Source organism: Alligator sinensis, unplaced genomic scaffold, assembly GCF_000455745.1.
Source record: "Alligator sinensis unplaced genomic scaffold, ASM45574v1 scaffold29_2, whole genome shotgun sequence".
Classification (NCBI taxonomy): Eukaryota; Metazoa; Chordata; order Crocodylia; family Alligatoridae; genus Alligator; species Alligator sinensis.
Genome location: NW_005842194.1, coordinates 610,092 through 627,967, shown reverse-complemented (window position 1 = coordinate 627,967; position 17,876 = coordinate 610,092). Strand labels below are relative to the sequence as shown.

Sequence of the window (17,876 nt, the reverse complement as noted above, 5' to 3'; positions counted from 1 at the left end):
TCGTGACAAGAGGGAGGTCAGAGAAAGTGTGGGTCCCTTACTGAATGGGGGAGGCAACCTAGTCACAGATGAGGAGGAAAAGGCTGAATGTCTTTTTTACCTTGGTCTTCGCAGGCAAGATCAGCTCCCAAACAACTGCACTGGGGAGCACAGTTTGGGGAGAAGGTGACCAGTTCTCAGGGGTGAAAGAACAGGTTAGGGACTATTTAAAAACCTGGACATGTACAAGGTTCATGGGACTGAACACAATGCATCTGAGGGTGCTGACGGAGTTGGCTGATGGGACTGCAGAGCCGCTGGCCATTATCTTTGAAAACTCATGGCAATAGAGGGAGGTCATAGAAAACTGGAAAAGGGCAAATACAGTACCTATAGGGGAAGAACGAGGATCAGGTCCTCAAGGAATCAGTTTCTAAGTGCTTGGATGGGAAGAAAGTGATCACAAACAGTCAGCATGCATTCACCAAGGGCAAGTCATGCCTGACCAACCTGATTGCCTTCTATGATGAGAGGACTGGCTTTGTGGATATGGGGAAAGCAGTAAATGTGATATACCTTGATTTTAGCAAGGCTTTTGATACTGTCTCCCACAAGATTCTTGCAAGCAAGCTAAGTAAGTATGAATTAGGTGAATGGATTATAAGGTGGAGAGAAAACTGGCTGGATCATTGGGCTCAGTGGGTAGTTAGGCTTGAGGTCTAGTTAGTAGCTGGTATCAAGCGGAATGCCCCAGGGGTTGGTCCTGGTGCTGGTTTTGTTCATTATCTTTATTAACAATCTGGAAGATGGGATGGACTGCACCCTCAGCAAGTTCACAGATGACAACAAGCTGGGGGGGAGTAGTACATACACTGGAGGGAAGGGCTAGGAATCAGAGTGACATAGACAAATTGGAGGATTAGGCCAAAAGAAATCTTATGAGGTTATAAGGACAAGTACAAAACCCTGCTCTTAGGATGGAAGAATCCCATGCACTGCTACAGGCTTGGGAACAACTGGCTAAGCAGCAGCTCTGCAGAAAAGACCCTGGGGGTTACAGTGGACAATAGCCTGAATATGAGCCAACAGTGTACCCTTGTTGCCAAGAAGGTGAACAACATACTGGGCTGCATTAGTAGGAGCCTTGCCAGCTGATCAAGGAAAGTGATTCTTCCCCTCTATTCCACACTGGTGAAGCACATAGGGAGTACTGTCCAGTTTTGCCCCCCTACAGAAAGGATGTGGATAAGTTGGAGAGAGTCCAGTGGAGGGCAATGAAAATGGTTAGGGTCCTGGGGCAGATGACTTATGAGGAGAGGCTGAGGGTACTGGGCTTATTTAGTTTTCAGAAAAAAAAAGACTCTGGGGGGATTTGATAACAGCCTTTAACTACTGGAAGGGGCAGGGCTGATTCCAGCCTTTAACTACTGGAAGGGGCAGGGGTTCCAAAGAGGATGGAGCTAGACTGTTCTCAGTGGTGGCAGATGACAGAACATGGAATAATGGTCTCAAGTTGCAGCAAGGGAAGTTTAGGTTGAGTATTAAGAAGAACATTCTCACTAGGTGGGTGGTGAAGCACTAGAACGGATTTCCTAGAGAAGTGGTGGAATCTCCATCCTTGTACTAAAGAGTCCAGTGCTCCTGTACTAAAGAGCTGACCTTGGTTCTCCAAGACAATTAGTTGTGGTGTCCTCCACACCATCTCTGAAAACAGCTTGACCACCTAACTCAGTCCAGGGACTTAACTACGTATACAGGGTGGTCACTACACCAGCCGATTCCCCAGTCTATCTTCCATCTCAAGCAGGAGGAAGGGAAATGGAAAGGGGAAGGAAAGGGACTCAGCTATACAGTTGGTCAAATATAAGATATCACTAAAAAGCCTTGCCTCTTGAACATTTTGTAGACTAACATATGTACTACAACAACACTCCAACCCCAGCTAAAGCTGGGTGTCTTTACCTGTGCAGCTTGATCCTGCGAGGTTCTTAATACTTTGCCCCAATGCACTAGGACATAGGAGCTTAATTTGAAAATGTTAAAACCTTGGCTATCACTTCTTTTTAAAATTCTGTCACTCATTATTATTTAGCTCACTTAAAAAACTCGGGTGGGTTGGGGAACCAACAGTTTACATTCTTCCCTCTGATTCAGTACTGAGCAAATCCAATTACCTTAGGTGGAGTTAGGAAGCTCTCTGTCATCAGAGCTGCCTGAGGGATGAGATCTAACAGACTTAGGTTTTGGTTATATAATTACCAAAACACAAAATATGTTCCTACTGAGAAGTAGTCCACACTTCAAAAGAGCCATGGGCACTTATCTTTCCTCACCGAATCCTCAAATTTGCTTTAAAAGGAACCTATCATAATTTTACAATTACATCTGCCTTAAACCCCAAACCAGTTTATTCATGACCCTAATTTTAAGCAGCATTTTCCCTAATGTGCTGGTATGGTATTGTGCATGACAGCTGGCCGAGCCATAAGATTACTTCATTGTTAAAAGTACAACATATGGAAAATACATTAAAATGTTAACTGCTGCAATTCTTATGAAGAAAGAGTTTGGAATAGTGTTGGAATCCTGTTGTAGCCAGGATGGTCCAGGAAATGTGTAAGAGGCAAGGTTTTTTTTGTTGGGGGTGGGGTATCTTTTACTGAACCAACTGCATGGTTGGGATAGACTTGGATAATATTTCAAATGCAGTGCATTTTTCCAAAGAAAAGACAAAACCAATGCATTTTTTTAAATACAAAAGCTCAGCAAGACACAATTACAAGTTGAATTGTATCAATGGAGCATATTCCTCTTGTTTCCTTCAGCACTTTTATAATTCCATTTCTATGCAAGTTATCAAAGATAGATTATTGTTGTGTGTGTTGACTTAACAACAGACAAGGTACTTGTTGTAATTTTTTAAAAAGCAAAATGAGAAGTAAAAATGGTTAGAGGAGCAGTTTGGCTTCCTGGGGATTCTTCCATGAACCAGAATGAAGGAAGCAGTATGAATGAATATAGCATGTACCTGCATTACCATGTACTACTTCATCTTGTACTATGTAATACTTGGGGCATGGTGGGGATTCAGCAAGCAGCTATCCATGGGGGAACCCTTGAAAGTAACATGCCTGAAGCAGCCAGATCCTTCAAGGACCAGCTGGTAGGACGGAGACAAGTGGAGTCCTTTGTAGGAGAACTCCTGACTTCTTCAGCGAAAGAAGGAATAAGAAATTCTGTAAGTTGAATTTAAACTTACATGGAGTTTAAATGCATTATTCTCAAGCATGGGACATGAGGGGTTTTAAGTTAGTCTGGCTGTAGTAGGAACCTCTGCTGATGTAAGAAGCAACTTGTGACTTTCAAAAGTTGAAGCACTGACAATAATTGCATGTCGAGCGCTGGGGAAATCCATTTCAATAATTAAAATATTCCAGTTTATTGGTATGAATCCCAGGCTACACTAATTGTCCTGAACTTGACTAAACAAGATAAAACAGTTTCCTAGCTATCATTTATACAAGGCGTGATTTTTTTCTTCTCTCTCTCTTTCTTTCTCTCTCTTTTTTTTTTTTTTTAAAGTAAAGCTACAACAAACTATTCGTCAAAGCATTGTTCTCACACTAGTTGGGAATCTCCTAGCAATTCATATGTTTCCTCCAGAGATAATTAACAAAGAATAAGTGTAAGATTTAATTAGAACAAAATACTCCACTTTGCCTGAAAGTCTATAACTTCTTTAAGGTTTTATTCGTCAATGCAACAAGCAGACTTGGCTTCAACTTGAAAAAATACACTTCATTTATTAATAAAATGCCAGATACTATATGCTATAGAACTACTAAATCATTTTTAAATGGTTTTCTAAGACTATTTTCTAGACAAGGGTTTGAGTGTATGTGCTTATGGAAACCACTGCTTCCCTTTTAAAAAACGAGTGATTTTACCTCTCATACAACAGTTTTAAGTGAAGAACCAAGAACTCTTCATATGCTTTGGGAAACCAAGACAAATGCTATGACTTCTGTATCAAAGACAGCAAAACACTAAGAATTTCAAAGCACAGCTTTGAAAACCTCAATCATAATTATTTCATTCTTAAAATACTGCTGTTGAAAAAATCTTCAGCGTATTTCTTGTACCATCATAGCTTGCTGCCTAGATATCTAGGGGCAAGTAAGGGGAACTGTAGTTTAAACACTCATATTACAGTACATAGAAAACTGCTTAAAAATATTACTAGATGTTCACATTTTTACATTTTGCAAAAGATTTTCAAACACTTGACTTCAAGACCCTCATTTTAACTACCATGACAAATAAAAACATTTGTATACAACCAAACAGTGTATTTGCAATGCAACAACCCAAAAGTGTCACTGAGTAAGGCAGTGACTTACTACAACTGTGTAACTGACAGGTGAGAGTCAAAATAAGACCTGTATTCTCTGACCTCAGATCATCTATGGCCACCCAGGAAGATATGACCTTTCTAGCTCCCTTGCAAATATAGTGCTTGACTGACATATGAGGCATTGCAGCCAATCACAGCATCCCTACTACCTGCTGCCAAAGTTGGCCGCCTCTGCAGAGCCATCAGCTGCTCAACAACATAAGGCAGCGAGGTTTATAAACCTGTTAAAACCATATAAATATTGTAAATTATAATCTATTAAAATCAGAGCAAACAGGAAAGCATGTCTGAGAGTCACTGTTTCATAGAAAGTAAAGGGAAAGGCTAAGAGTTTTTCTAAGAAATGTTTCAAATTTTCTGTTAAAAAAAGAGAATTAGCTGTGTCATTAAAAAGGGAGTTGGTAGCTTTAAACCCACACTTCAGGTTTTATAACTATACCAAATTCACTCCAGGCTTTAGCTTGTAGTTATTCTTTAAAAAAAAAAATCTTTATTATATGTAAAAAGTACCAAATTTATCATAAGCTTGCACTCAGATGATTTTCTGGCATCCCTACAAAAGTGGCTTTATTTTATTTTGGACAAAAAAATGAGACTCATTACTATGTATTAGATTAACTATTAAAATAGGGACTATACTGTTTCATTTAAAAATGATTTACCAGTAAATTATCATCACTGTTAATAAAAAAATATTAGTCTGAGTACTGTAAAGTCAAAGCAATGCCAGTATTTTGACTTACCCCCAAAAGTAGGGAAGTTACTGGTGGAAATTTCATCCTTAAGCCATACACACACACATAAAAATGCTTAAAAAAAATTAATTGTGTACATTAAAGATATGTCAGTCCCATTTTTTATCCACAACTCTTACTGGATTAGCTTTGTGGGTTTAAATCAGACTTTTAAAAATGAATGTAATGTAGGTTTTAGTGACTTAATAGTTGAGTGTTTTATATTCTATGTAAGGAGATTATTGGTATCTGTGCAACATTAAATTCTTTCCAACAACAGGCCACATATTGCTATCATTAATAAGCCATATCTACTACAGCTCCATGGATTCTCAATTACTGATGAAAGCAGAAATTTCCTGATAAATCCTGAGGGAATATTGAACAAGTGAATTTAAATCAATTATGCAAAAAATGCCAATAACAGAGTATGGAAATACTGTGAAGGAAACAGTATAATAAGCAGAATGTTTTAAAAGTTTGAAGAGTATTCAAATATTAACTTATTAATTAAAGAAATATCTCCTCAGCAGAAAACAAATTAGCTACAGAAGGCAGACTACACAGAGAGAGCTCATGCAGCACTAAGGGAATAACAGGTAGGTATAGAAAATCTATTGTGTCATACTACTTCCCACCGAATCAACAAGAAAACCATTTCAAAGACTTACTATGTATGCAGCATTTATATAGGTTGTCCCATTCTGGAAACTGCCTACATGTACCTTTGTGCAGGGTATTCATGCTTCTAGCATAAATAATCTCATTTGCAAGAGTGGGAGGTGTGCAGAAGAGAAAAAAAGGAGAAAAATGCATTTCAGCTGCTTTTGTAGCACATGTATGTGTCTACTTAGAGACTTCGGCATTTTCAGAAAGTTTGGTCCATAGTCTTTGGCAAAGATTTTTGTTATAAAACTTTACAAACATTCTCTACACTCATGTTACCTTGGGCTATTTCTTACCAAATTTCACAAGCTGAGCAGGATTAAGCCTGGTCAGTATTTGGTTAGGAGATAACCATCGGAAATGTATGCATTTCTGGAAATGATGACAGTAATTTAGAAACATCTGGGAACATGAGGATTTAATTGACAGGATGCATATGGAAACATCTAGGATTGAGAAAGTAAGCAGCTAGCAAAGGCTGCAGCCACCAGAGGAAGAAAACGAACTAGCTACTCTGCAATGAGGCCACCTCAACAGCAGAAAGTATTGAAGATAAATATCCAGGGGGGACAAATGCATCCTGGAGCTGAATACATGACTACACATATGTTAACAAGGAGGGAGTTGGCATGGTATTTTGTGCAGAAGGCAGACAGGGTCCATCTGCCAAAGAAAGAAAAGAACATTCTGGGACACAGATGTGCCAACTAGTGAGGAAAACTTTAAGCTCAAAGGAGGCAGATGACTAGGGATCTGGGTTTTCTGTTTTCCATGGAAAAATGCAGATTTTCTCCTTTAAAGGAGAAAGACGCAGGATACCACAGGTTTCCCTTTGCAGACTGACAGAGTTCCAGTCTGCAAGGGGCTGCTTGGGGCTGGGAAGAGCAGGGAGCAGAAGGCGCCACATGCATTTGTGCGCACACATGCATGTGGCAGCCAGGCAGTGTGGTGGAGAGCGGCTCTTGCAACTCCCTCCAAGTACGTCTATGGAGGTAGGGAACAGGGGAGGCACAGGCGACACAGCTGGAGGGCACAGGTCACGTGTTGAGTGGCAGGAGGGAGCATGTGCCCCCCCCCGATTTCTGTGCCCATAGTGGGACCTGGGGCTGCAGCTGGGCCAGACCAGCTCCAGGCAGAAGCCACCGGTGCGGCCCAGCAGGCAGGACCCAACATGGAAGCGAGTGCTGCGCTGCCATGGCTGACAAGGTGAGGTGCCCCCTGCCCACTCAGTGGCAGGGGGGGGGACAACCCCCCCTGTTGCCCCCGTTCAACCCCATGTTTTAGCCACTGTGGCTTACCTTGGTGGCCATGGCAGGACACTGGCAGGTCCAGAGGGCAGTGGTTGGGAGTGAGGGGCATGGGCAGGGCCAGGGGGCAGTGGGTTGGGAGTTAGGGAGGCTTGCGGGGCTGCAGGTTGGGAGTGAGGGGCAAGGACATGGGCAGGGGCAGGGCACCAGCATATCAGGGCTGCTCAGTGCCACAAAGCAGCAGGGAGGACAGCCAACCCAGGTCCTGGTGAGCAAAAGGGGCAGAGGGAGCTCTTATTTTCCATGATTAAAAAAAACAAACCAACAAAATCAAACACCAAGATATATAGGTATTTAGAATTTATTTTATTATAATGATTGAGGCACTGTTAGGCTTCCAAACTGCAATAAAATTATAAACGTATCAATAAAACACTGTGTTCAACTGATACTTATATATATAGTGGCATTTCATTTTAATCATGGAAAAAACATGGATTTGGGGTTTTTAATCAGAGAATTTTGGATTTTTTTTTTTAAATCAGAGAACATCTTATAACCTTCAGACTAGATTGATGTAATTCACAATACCTGGGGCCACACCTTGAAACCACTCAGAAATGAATGGCCTGTCTATGAAGCCAAGTGTCATACCAGAAGTATGTTGTGGGTGCCCATAAATTCCTGGGTACAATGCAAGATCTGGATCTTTACACCTGAAAAGCCCTACTTAACTTGGATCTAATTACTTGAAGGGCTGCCAGCCTCTGCTGTTCTCTACAACCTTGAGTTTGTGGTCCAGAGGGGGAGCAACCTTCAGGCTATGTTGAGTTTTTGATTTTGGAATTTGCCACCCATTTGGGTGTTCTGTAGACTAGATTTGTTAATCTTTCTTGGCATGTTGCAATGCCTATTGTCATTCTGAAGCCCTAGAAGAGAGGGCAAAGAGGGGATCAGGGGATTTTATCTTTATATTTTTACTGAAGAGGTTTCAGTTACACTATTTTCCCTTCTGGAACAAATTTTCACTAGTGTGTTTAAGTGAGGGTTCCCAAGGGTGATTCAGGCACTTGGTTATTTTGTAGATCCAGACCAATAAGTAAGGGAAATTATTTTTCAATTCTCCTGAAGGCCTGTTGCATAGCAGTTCTTCATGGTTTTGAAACATTGTCCCATTATTCTTAAGCATTAAAAATGTAGCTAGAGAAGCATTAAGGATTCCCTAGCAAATGGTTGCTACAACATATGCAATCCCTACACCATGCTTACTAAGGAACACTTGAAGTTTCCTGTCTACCATTCCTGGCTTTATGAGATTCTACCTGCATAGCTTTCGGCAGATCTGGCTGCAGTAGGAAAGCAGGTTCCTGGCCCATTCAGAAGATCTTAAAATAGAGGTAAGGACGACAGCAATCCATGGTAGTGTTCTTTGAAGGGAAAATATTATTTTAGCATTCATTCATCATTCACCCTCTTTCCCCCCCCCCGCCCCCCATCAACTGGAAGGGAGCAACAGGTATGAAAGAGGACACTGAACATCCCTTGACATGATGTAACCCTTCTCAATGACTTCTAGAGACAGATTTCTTTTGTATTTTCCTTAATTGCTCTTCTAAAAAAATATGTATACCGACCCACTACACTATATGTGTAAAAACTCATGTGGCCTATATCAAAAGATGGAAAAGTAGTTAAATACTAATAAAAAAAAATCCTCAACATTTATTTTAGGTCCAGAAAAGTTTTTAGAGATGAGAACACTGAAATTTCTGGGGTAAGGCTGTTGTAACTCAGTCGAGAGTTCATATAGTAAAGTTCTTTAAGAAAGAATATCTGTTTTATATATGAATTTTGCTACCAGCCTATTACAAATTCTGACCTTGGAACGCAGTTTGGATGTGGAACTTGGAACAGAGAATTCAGAATGTGGAACCTGGTATTATTTATAACCTGGCAAGTAGAACTCCCAGAAACCAAGTTAGTTAGCCAAAACAAGCTGATCCCTCTAACTACAGGTAAAACAACATTCTAAATAACTTAAAGTGTTTGAAAAATATATAAAATCAAAATAGGAAAGTATTTTGGTAGACAGAAACTAGCTTCCTTTTTAATTTTTAATGTTTCATGGAATGTACTTCAAACAGTAGATAGTTAACCAGTGCTCTTGACAGACACACTAAGTTATACTGCCTGACCACATCATAAATTAGCCTTTTCTGTGGGGATCTGTTAAAAAAAAAGCAGCAAGTTGTCAAAATGATTCCTTGACATCTGTAGCAAAGGAAATGATTCAGTTTCTTCCAACTATCCTTTACAAAATAATTATAAACAAACACTTAATTCTGAAATATTCATTTTCTCATGTCCTAAAAGAACATTTAGTTTGACCATACGTGTTTTATTTTTGCATATCTGGGGACATTCACTAAACAATCTATTCATTTCACAGCTCCCCAGACATAAATGTCATAGACATCTACAACTTTTCCATTTAATCATTAATACCAAAACATTAAACAATTTATGGAAAACACATTACATAGCAGTTTATCAAGCAAAGGGTGTTCATGTTATTTTTCTTTAGTAAGATTACTGTATTGGGTCTATATTTGTAAAATGGCATTAAATATACTTCTATATGAAGGCATTAAGGTCTTTGTGGAAGATTCCAACAGTTCTGATTTCTCCTTTAGATTATTGGGCAAAGTTCCTAAAATATTTCTCCTGCACTTATTTTGAAGCATTTCCACAATCAGTAGGCAGATTCCTATCCAGTAAAAGTTACCTTAGCCTCAGTGATTTATATCAGCTAAGGATCTGAACCAGTGAGTCTTGCAATTTCCAGCTTTCAATCAGTGCAAAATAATACGTATATCTATTGTATATAAATATGTATACATGACTAGAATTTGAAAAGCTATCTATAAGAATGTTTATTCCCTTTGGAGCGTGCTTTTGAAGGAAGGGGAAAAAACAGAAGAAAAATTGGCTCTAATATCACACTTATTTTCTTCCTTGTTTTATTGCTAATTTCCCCCCCTCCATATTTGGAAGGAAGTTGAATAACCTTGCTGGTCCCCATGCAAGAAAACCTTGCATCTTTGATCTGCCCAGGTTCTCAAGCAATTACAGGGCAAACCAACACAGCAAACTACAGCATGCTACATAGATTCCAAATGAGCTAGCACGTGTAGCAGTTTAGCCATAGCAGCATGGAACTCTACACGCAAAAAATTTATGTTGCTGTTCCTTTAAAACTGCTAGCTTTACACTACACGGCAGTCTCTGGCATACACATGGATAGATTCAGCTCCTTTCTATCAGCTGTATCTTGAATTTGATATCCAACTTAATTTTCTCCTCATTTGCAGTTAGGGCCACATAATTTCACAAGGATTCAAAATGTGGGAGAGGGTAGAATTGGCTCATCTTTAGGCATCCCGGCCACAATCCATCCCAAGCTGTGCTGTTCACATTTGTGGTCTTAACTGAACAGCTGCAACCCCACAATTGGATGGGACTTCCTTCTAGGCTAGGGACAAACATTCAAAAAGCCTGAGACTGAATTGATTTAATCTTTGCAGATTAGTCTAACCTGCCTTGGTTGAACTGGTTTGCAATCACACAGACATTCCCTCTGGACTGAAGAAATGCAGGCACATGCCTGTAGTGGCTCAGGCTACAAGCTGGGGGGTGCTACAGCACCCCCCCTTCCCTTCTACAATGTGGGGGGGTATAGCCAGGCCCCAGCATGACACTCTGATTAGGGAGGGGTACACCCCCATCCTAGCCTGCACAGTCCTAGGCTTTTTCCCACTCGTTGCTCAAGGGGCAGGAGTGTTGCCAGCCCCCAGCCCCAGGCTAGCACTCTCAGGCAAGTGGTGTGTGAAGTGCATGCATCTGTTGATGATGCTGAACTTTTCAATCTCCCTCTCCCTGCTTCTTCATACTGTCTGCAAACCTGACAGGACAGCAAACCAGCAGGGGGCTGATAATACAGTGTTTATCAGTCCATCAACAAAACAAAAGCCACTCTCATTAGTTTAAGCTCTTCTTAAACAGCTTTTTCCAAGGAAGGAATGGAGGGACTTTACCAGCTGACCTGTTGATTAGCTCCAAAAAGCCCTAAGCAAACACTGTTCTGTCTGCTTTTGTCCTGTCTGCCTTTGTCCTGACCCAGTGAAATTGGAGACACAGAGACACCCTTCAGCATTAGCTAGCATACCACATGTCTAGGGTCCATGGGGCTGGGGTCCATAATGTGGGAGATGGGAAGGAGGGAGTGGGGAATCCGTGCTTTAGCAGCGAGGGAAGGCAGGAACACCCTGGTGTGCCTGCAGTCTCCCCCAGAGCTCTGGCTAGGGCAGAGAGGGACAGGGCCTATTCTCTGGAGCAGAGAGCGCAGCCCAGGGCTGCAAAGCATCTGGGATGCTGGGGGACTCTGGTTTAATTTAAACAAGGAAGGGGTCTGGGACAGACGTTGCATAAACCGGTTTGACCCAAATCAGTTAAGTCTGATACTACATTCAACCAGGTTTATCTTAAACCAGTTTCAGCCATCTTGAAACTGGTTTATGTGCACTGAACTTACGTTCTGTTACACATTTAAACCAGTTTCTGATCACTTAAACTGGTTTATGTGTAATGTCTGTCCCTAGCCCTAATGTGTTTCATACCCATCCCCAAACTCCCATTTCTGCATGGGCTTTCTACTTGCATGTTACACTGCTAGAGAGTTGAACATTCTTGGGAGAGTCAAGTCCACTAAGTAGTCAAGAGATGACATTACATTTACAGTTTTAATTTACATCTTAAAAGAAATTTAAAATGATATAGTTGCAGGACGTGAGCAAACTGGTGCAATACATCTTGCCATATTTGCTGTTTCTGTAAATGTCAGTTTCTTTGGCCACATGAAAATCAAAGCTTTCATTTTAAGAACACCTAAATTTTCCAGATGTGAAGAAGAGTTTGAAGATGTGACCTAGCACATCCTGAAACATCAAGAACTAGCAGGCAAAGAACCCCAAATGCCTTACATTAAAAAAAAAAGAAAAAGTCCTAACTACTGATGACAGAGTATCTTGCCAATATTGTCCAGCAAAACTAGCATTTTGGGTTAAATTAAATTATATCTCCTTACCTGTAGGTGTACTACTGCGAAATGAGGAGGAGGGTGTGATGGGAGGAGTGACTGGAGGAGTAAGGCTTCCACTGCTGTGGCGAGGTGGAGTAGACACGTTCCCACGAGAGACAGAGCTTGACAAAGTCAAAGAGAGTTTAGGCTGAATCTTCTTCTTCAGAGATTCCTGCTCACGTCGAGCTGCATCGGTCATAAACCTAGAATAAAGGCAACAACAATGAGACAATGAGAAAAACATTAGTTTTGAACCAGCCTTTGGTAACTGACACAAGCATTTCTCACTGTAAGTGATCTAATGATGTTTCAAATTCAGCTTTTGATATTTGTGTTCCATGGCAGAGGAGAGTGAAAGCAAACAAGTGAACTTCACTGATGAGCTGATAATAGAGAATTTGTTCAGAGGTCAGTGAGAACATTTGGATTTTAATAGTATTTGTCTTACCTAACGTGTGTCCAACCTTATCACCCTGCAGGCTGGATGGGCAGTGTGAGGTCTGTCTGTGGGCCAGATCCAGCTGCAGGAGGGATACACAACCTGATCTTGATCTGTCTGCCAGGGGATGGGGGGTGGAGTGACCCCTATCCAGGCATGGGGGGAGGAGGGGATGTGGAGTAGCCCACCCCTGATCCAGACACTCAGAGGGGCAGGGAAGGGTGGAGTGGCCCCAAGTGGGACACATAGAGGGTGAAGGCAGAGTGCCTCAGCCCTGATCTAGACATCTGGGGCAGCAGCGGAGGGCTTGGAGGGGGAGCAAGAGGAACAGCCTGACCCAGTCTGGATGTGTGGGGGGCAGGCCTGACCCTGATCCCACTGCGCAGCACTGACTCCAGGTGGGGCTGCAGCTAACTACATGGAGCTTCCACTGCTCCCCCACTGCCAAATTTTCTAACCCATGGACTTCCCCACTGGCCAGATGCCATGGCTCCGTGGGCTGGATTTGGCCAATGGGCCGGAGGTTGAGCAGCCCTGTCTTAGCTGATTATATATATTTTTTAAAGCTGCATGGAAATTCATAGCTGGGCAAGAGAAACTATTCTACAAAACATATTTTCTTAACTATAACCCCTGCTCAGATGAGAAAAATAGTCCCAGTAGCAGGAGCGAGGGAAATGTTTACTTTGGGGTAAAAGTTTGGGAACTTAAAAAAATGCCAAATGTATTTAAATTTGTTTTCAGAAATACTTGACATGAAACTATTTAAAATACACCTTACATAAGGAGTGTAATCATGTGGGGGCAGTCAATGAGCCAGACTGGGCCTGTAGATTGGTACCATATGCTAGATCCAGTGTGTAAGGCTGGCCTAGTGCAGGCACTACATTCAGTTTGCATCTCAGGCTGCCTGGAGTGGGTACTGCATGCAGTGAGCATCTTGGAGCAGGCACTGCATGTAGCGTGCATCCCAGAGTGGCTCCATATGCTGCACATGGGGCATGTCCACTCCAGCTCTGCATGTCATGCACAAGGCTCATCCAGGATGCACTATTTTTGCATGTGGATCCACTCAAACACCAATGAGCAGCACTGCATGCCAGCTGATAGGGCTCCATGGGCCAGATCTGGCTTGTATCTTTGCTACCTATGCCTTGCATAATAGAGTGTATTTATATGCACTTATATACAATTAAAGTGCAATATCTTACACCAAGAATAATTATATCTGTTTTTTTTAAGCTAGTGGAAAATTAAAATAATTGTGATCCTCTCCAACTGCTACCCACTGTTAAAGTCCTATTCATCTTAGGGATGGGGTATACTGGCATAAGGATTAAGTAATTATCCTGGTGTGACCCTTATTTCAATTAATTCACTTGCAAAAAGGAATAAAGCAAGAAAAGGCTATTTTATTCCATACCAGAGCATGCATGTTGAGGGACACACCAAGATAAATATCAATTCATATTTATATGACATCAACATAACTTCCTGATAATAATCTAAACAGACAAGTCCCTCATCTTTATCTTTATCTTTGCTACATAACTTTCTCCTTTGCTGTTCCTTCATCCCTCCACAGGGGACTATGTTTCACACCTTTAGAAATTCTGTATAGATCTTCATAATATGGTACTTCCTCTTTTTTCTTCCATGCATTGATAAGCAATGAAGACATTAATGCTGCTGACATTCAGAATATCATCACTAGGGACTGAGCTGGCATTTGAGATGAATACAGCAATTGCAATCTCACAGCCATTGTTTCAGGGTCTCTGCAAAACCAGGAAGACATTACAGCATTCATCTTCCCTCTCCTGTTTCCCTGCAGCCATCTTTGTCAGAGAAACACACTCCAACTCTCTTTCTTTTTAAAATTAAACCTGATATTGGAGTACAAATGAGAAGTTTGTGCATCTTCTTGTCCTTCATGCTGCGTCAAGTAGGTATGTCCCATTTATTTGGCAATACTGCCTAACACTATACTAAAATAGGCAATAAAATAAAAAAAGGTAAAACTTAAAACTTTACCCATGATTGCTTTGTTGGTCAACTTGCTTTATCTTAATTTTCAGCTATATTGTTTCAACCATATTGGGAGGTGTACAATTTTTGGAATATAAGCTTCTAAAACCATATTTCTGTGTTTGTGCCTTGAACTGTAGAGGGCGCACTCAAATTTATCAAATAATAAATATTCATTAATGCTGTACAAGGCAATTGTAAGTTGCACCTGGATTAGAACAGTCTTTACCATCATTTAGAATACAAAGGGAAAGGAATAGTTACTAGCAATTCTTTTTATTGGACTAACTAAAAATAAAATGGGCTTTCATTCAACAGTCACACTTTCTTCATCAGAATAGTGGAAAGGAGTGAGACTCATGGAGATGACAAAAAAAATATTTCATAACTCATTAAGTTCAGAGAGAAAATACAAGGGTGTTTCAGAAACTAACAGCAAAATGGCTGCCCACACTGTATTTCTGTGGCAAAGAATGGAACTACACAGCAGTGGGGAACACTGATGGCAATGTTGTCAAACAGCCCTATTATTTCATGCAGAACACACGTGTGATGGTATTGAGCATGTAAATAACATGGCTGCACAACTGTTAGTATGCACCAAAAAAGAACAGTGTTCTGTCATTCATTTTTTGTGGGTCAAGGGTGTGCCGCCTAGTGAAATTCACTGTAGGATTGTGCCACAATATGGTGAGAACTGTATGGCTCAATGAACAGTCTTTGAGGAGGTGAAGAAGATAAAGAACAGCTACACATCTATAGTAGATAAACCACAGGCAGGATGCCTCAACACAGCTACAATGGAGGACAATGCTGCCCAGGCTGATGTGACTGTGTGTGTGAATAGGGATGTGAGCATTCCTGAACTAGTGGTGGAGCTAGGTGTAAGTGCTGGCAATAGCCATCCTCTGATAACCCCAGGTAATTTCTGTACTTTTTACCAGCTACATTTTATCACCTGTCGACATTCCCTTCTTTTGTTTCCCCCTACCCTACCTGTCTTACACGTATTAACTCCTATCCACTCTGATTTTCCCGGCTATGCATTTGCATTTTTACAGACCTGCATTTTGCATATTGGCTTAAGCTTCTATTCAACCTACATTTATCACATTTACTCAAATAACCTTGTATGGCAGTATCTATGCCATTTTGCATGATCACCTGAATTACCAGAAAGTATGCACCCATTGGGTGCCATAGCAATGGATGGATTTGCATAAACAATATGTGAAAGTGTGTACACAGCTTCTGCAATGTGCATGGGACAAAGATGAAGAGTTTTTCTTGTCCATCATCACCAGGGATGAGACCTGGGCCCACCATTATGATCCCAAGAGCAAATGGCAGAGCATGCAATGGAAACATACACCCCAAAAATTCCTTACTCAACCATCCTCTGGCAAAATATTACTTATTCTGTTTTTCAATTGCCTAGAACCACTCCTTGTTCACTTCATGGATCAGGGTCACAATCAATAGCAATACCTACTGCTACATTCTTCAAATTAGGGCTGTGCAAAATGGCTGTGTTTCATTTTGGATTTGGCCATTTCAGATGATAGCGATTCATTTTGGTGTTTTGGATCACTGTTCTGTTTCAATTCAGCCAAATCTGTTTTGGAGTTTCAATGCTGATTCAGAGATTAGGATCGACCAGGGAGAGGCAAGCACAGCTGGGCGGCTGCAGGTTCTCCCATGGCTCCTCCATCTGTGCCTGGCTCTCCCTGGGCAGGGGGAGCCACGGGAGAAGCCCCCATGGCTGCTTTGCCCTGCCCCATCCCCCGCCCAGCCCTAGCCACCCCACACATAGAAAGAAAGAAAAAAAAAGCCCTGCACTCACCGGCTGCAGCACCGGTGATGGGGGCCTCTGAGGGCTCATGGCAGAGCCGCCCTATGCAGCACGGGGCAGTGGGGGGCAGCAGGGATCACCCCCACCTTCCCTCTGCTTGGAACCCATGCAGCAATTGTCACATCACGTAGGTGTAGCACAGCTCGGCAGGATGCTGTGCACTATCTGGGAGCTGGGGCAGCTCTAGTAGTCAGCCGGAGCCTGGCACTGCTCAACCCCAGCAGCCCTAGCTCTCAGAAAGTAAAAGATTCAAATTAAATCTGAAGCCTCCAAATTGATTTGGAAAAGATTCAGAGAGATTTGGAGATTTGGATTGGCCAGGGAGAGGCGGACAAAGCTGGGCGGCTGCAGCTCCTCTAGCTGTCCCTGCCTCTCTGCAGGTGGGGGGAGCGACAGGAGAATCCCCCATAGCTGCCCTGCCTGGCTCCATCCCCCACCCAGCCCCAGCCTCCAGGCTCTTTGAAAGGAGGGCTTTGAGTGGGGCTGTGCCAGACTATTCCCAGGGGGCGCTTTTGAAATGTTCCGAAACATTTCCAAAACATTTTGGATGTTTTTGTTTTGTTCCGGAGATTTCATAGATTTCACAGACTTCATAGACATTAGGGCTGGAAGGGACCTTGTAAGATCATCAGGTCCAGCCCCCTGCCCAAGGGGCAGGAAGTCAGCTAGGGTCAAAGGATTCCAGCAAGATAAACATCCAAATGTTTCTTGAAAGTGTCCAGAGTAGGTGCTTGTACCACCTCTGGGGGGAGTCTTCCAGACCTTGGGGGCTCAGACAGTAAAGAAGTTTTTCCTTATGTCCAGACTAAAATGGTTTTGCTGGAGTTTGTGACTGTTGGACCTTGTCATCCCCTGGGGTGCTCTGGTGAACAGGTATTCCCCCAGTACCTGATGCACACCCTTTATGTACTTATAGGCTGCCACCACGTCACCCCTGAACCTGTGCTTCTCCAGGCTAAAGAGACCCAAAGTTTGCAGCCTCTCTTCATACGGCCTGTTCTCTTGCCCTCTGATCATGTGCGTGGCTCTCCTCTGGACTCTTTCAAGCTTCTCCATGTCCTTCCTAAATTGTGGAGGCCAGAATTGGATGCAGTATTCGAGCTGTGGCCTCACCAAGGCCGAGTACAGCAGGAGGATGACATTGTGGGTCTTGCTTGAGATGCATCGATAGATGCAAGCCAGAGTTTTGTTTGCTTTGCCAGATGCAGTATCACAGTGGTGATTCATATTCATCTTGTGGTCATTCAGGACCCCCAAGTCTCTTTTGATCATGGTGCTAGCGAGTGTAGCATTGCTGAGCATATAAGTGTGGTGTGGGTTTTTATTCCTGAGGTGGAGAACCTTGCATTTTTCCATATTGAATGCCATCAGGTTTTCATC

The 17,876-nt window shown here is 42.2% G+C and overlaps 1 protein-coding gene across 1 annotated transcript in view; it reads right to left on the bottom strand.

Annotated features, from left to right (window-relative positions):
• Positions 1-17,876, bottom strand: part of JAZF1 (JAZF zinc finger 1) — a 268,598-nt gene that overhangs the window by 37,088 nt on the left and 213,634 nt on the right. The window contains exon 3 of the mRNA XM_025207420.1: positions 12,184-12,380. Within this exon, the coding sequence (XP_025063205.1) occupies positions 12,184-12,380 (197 nt within the window). The remainder of the gene's footprint in view (positions 1-12,183; positions 12,381-17,876) is intronic.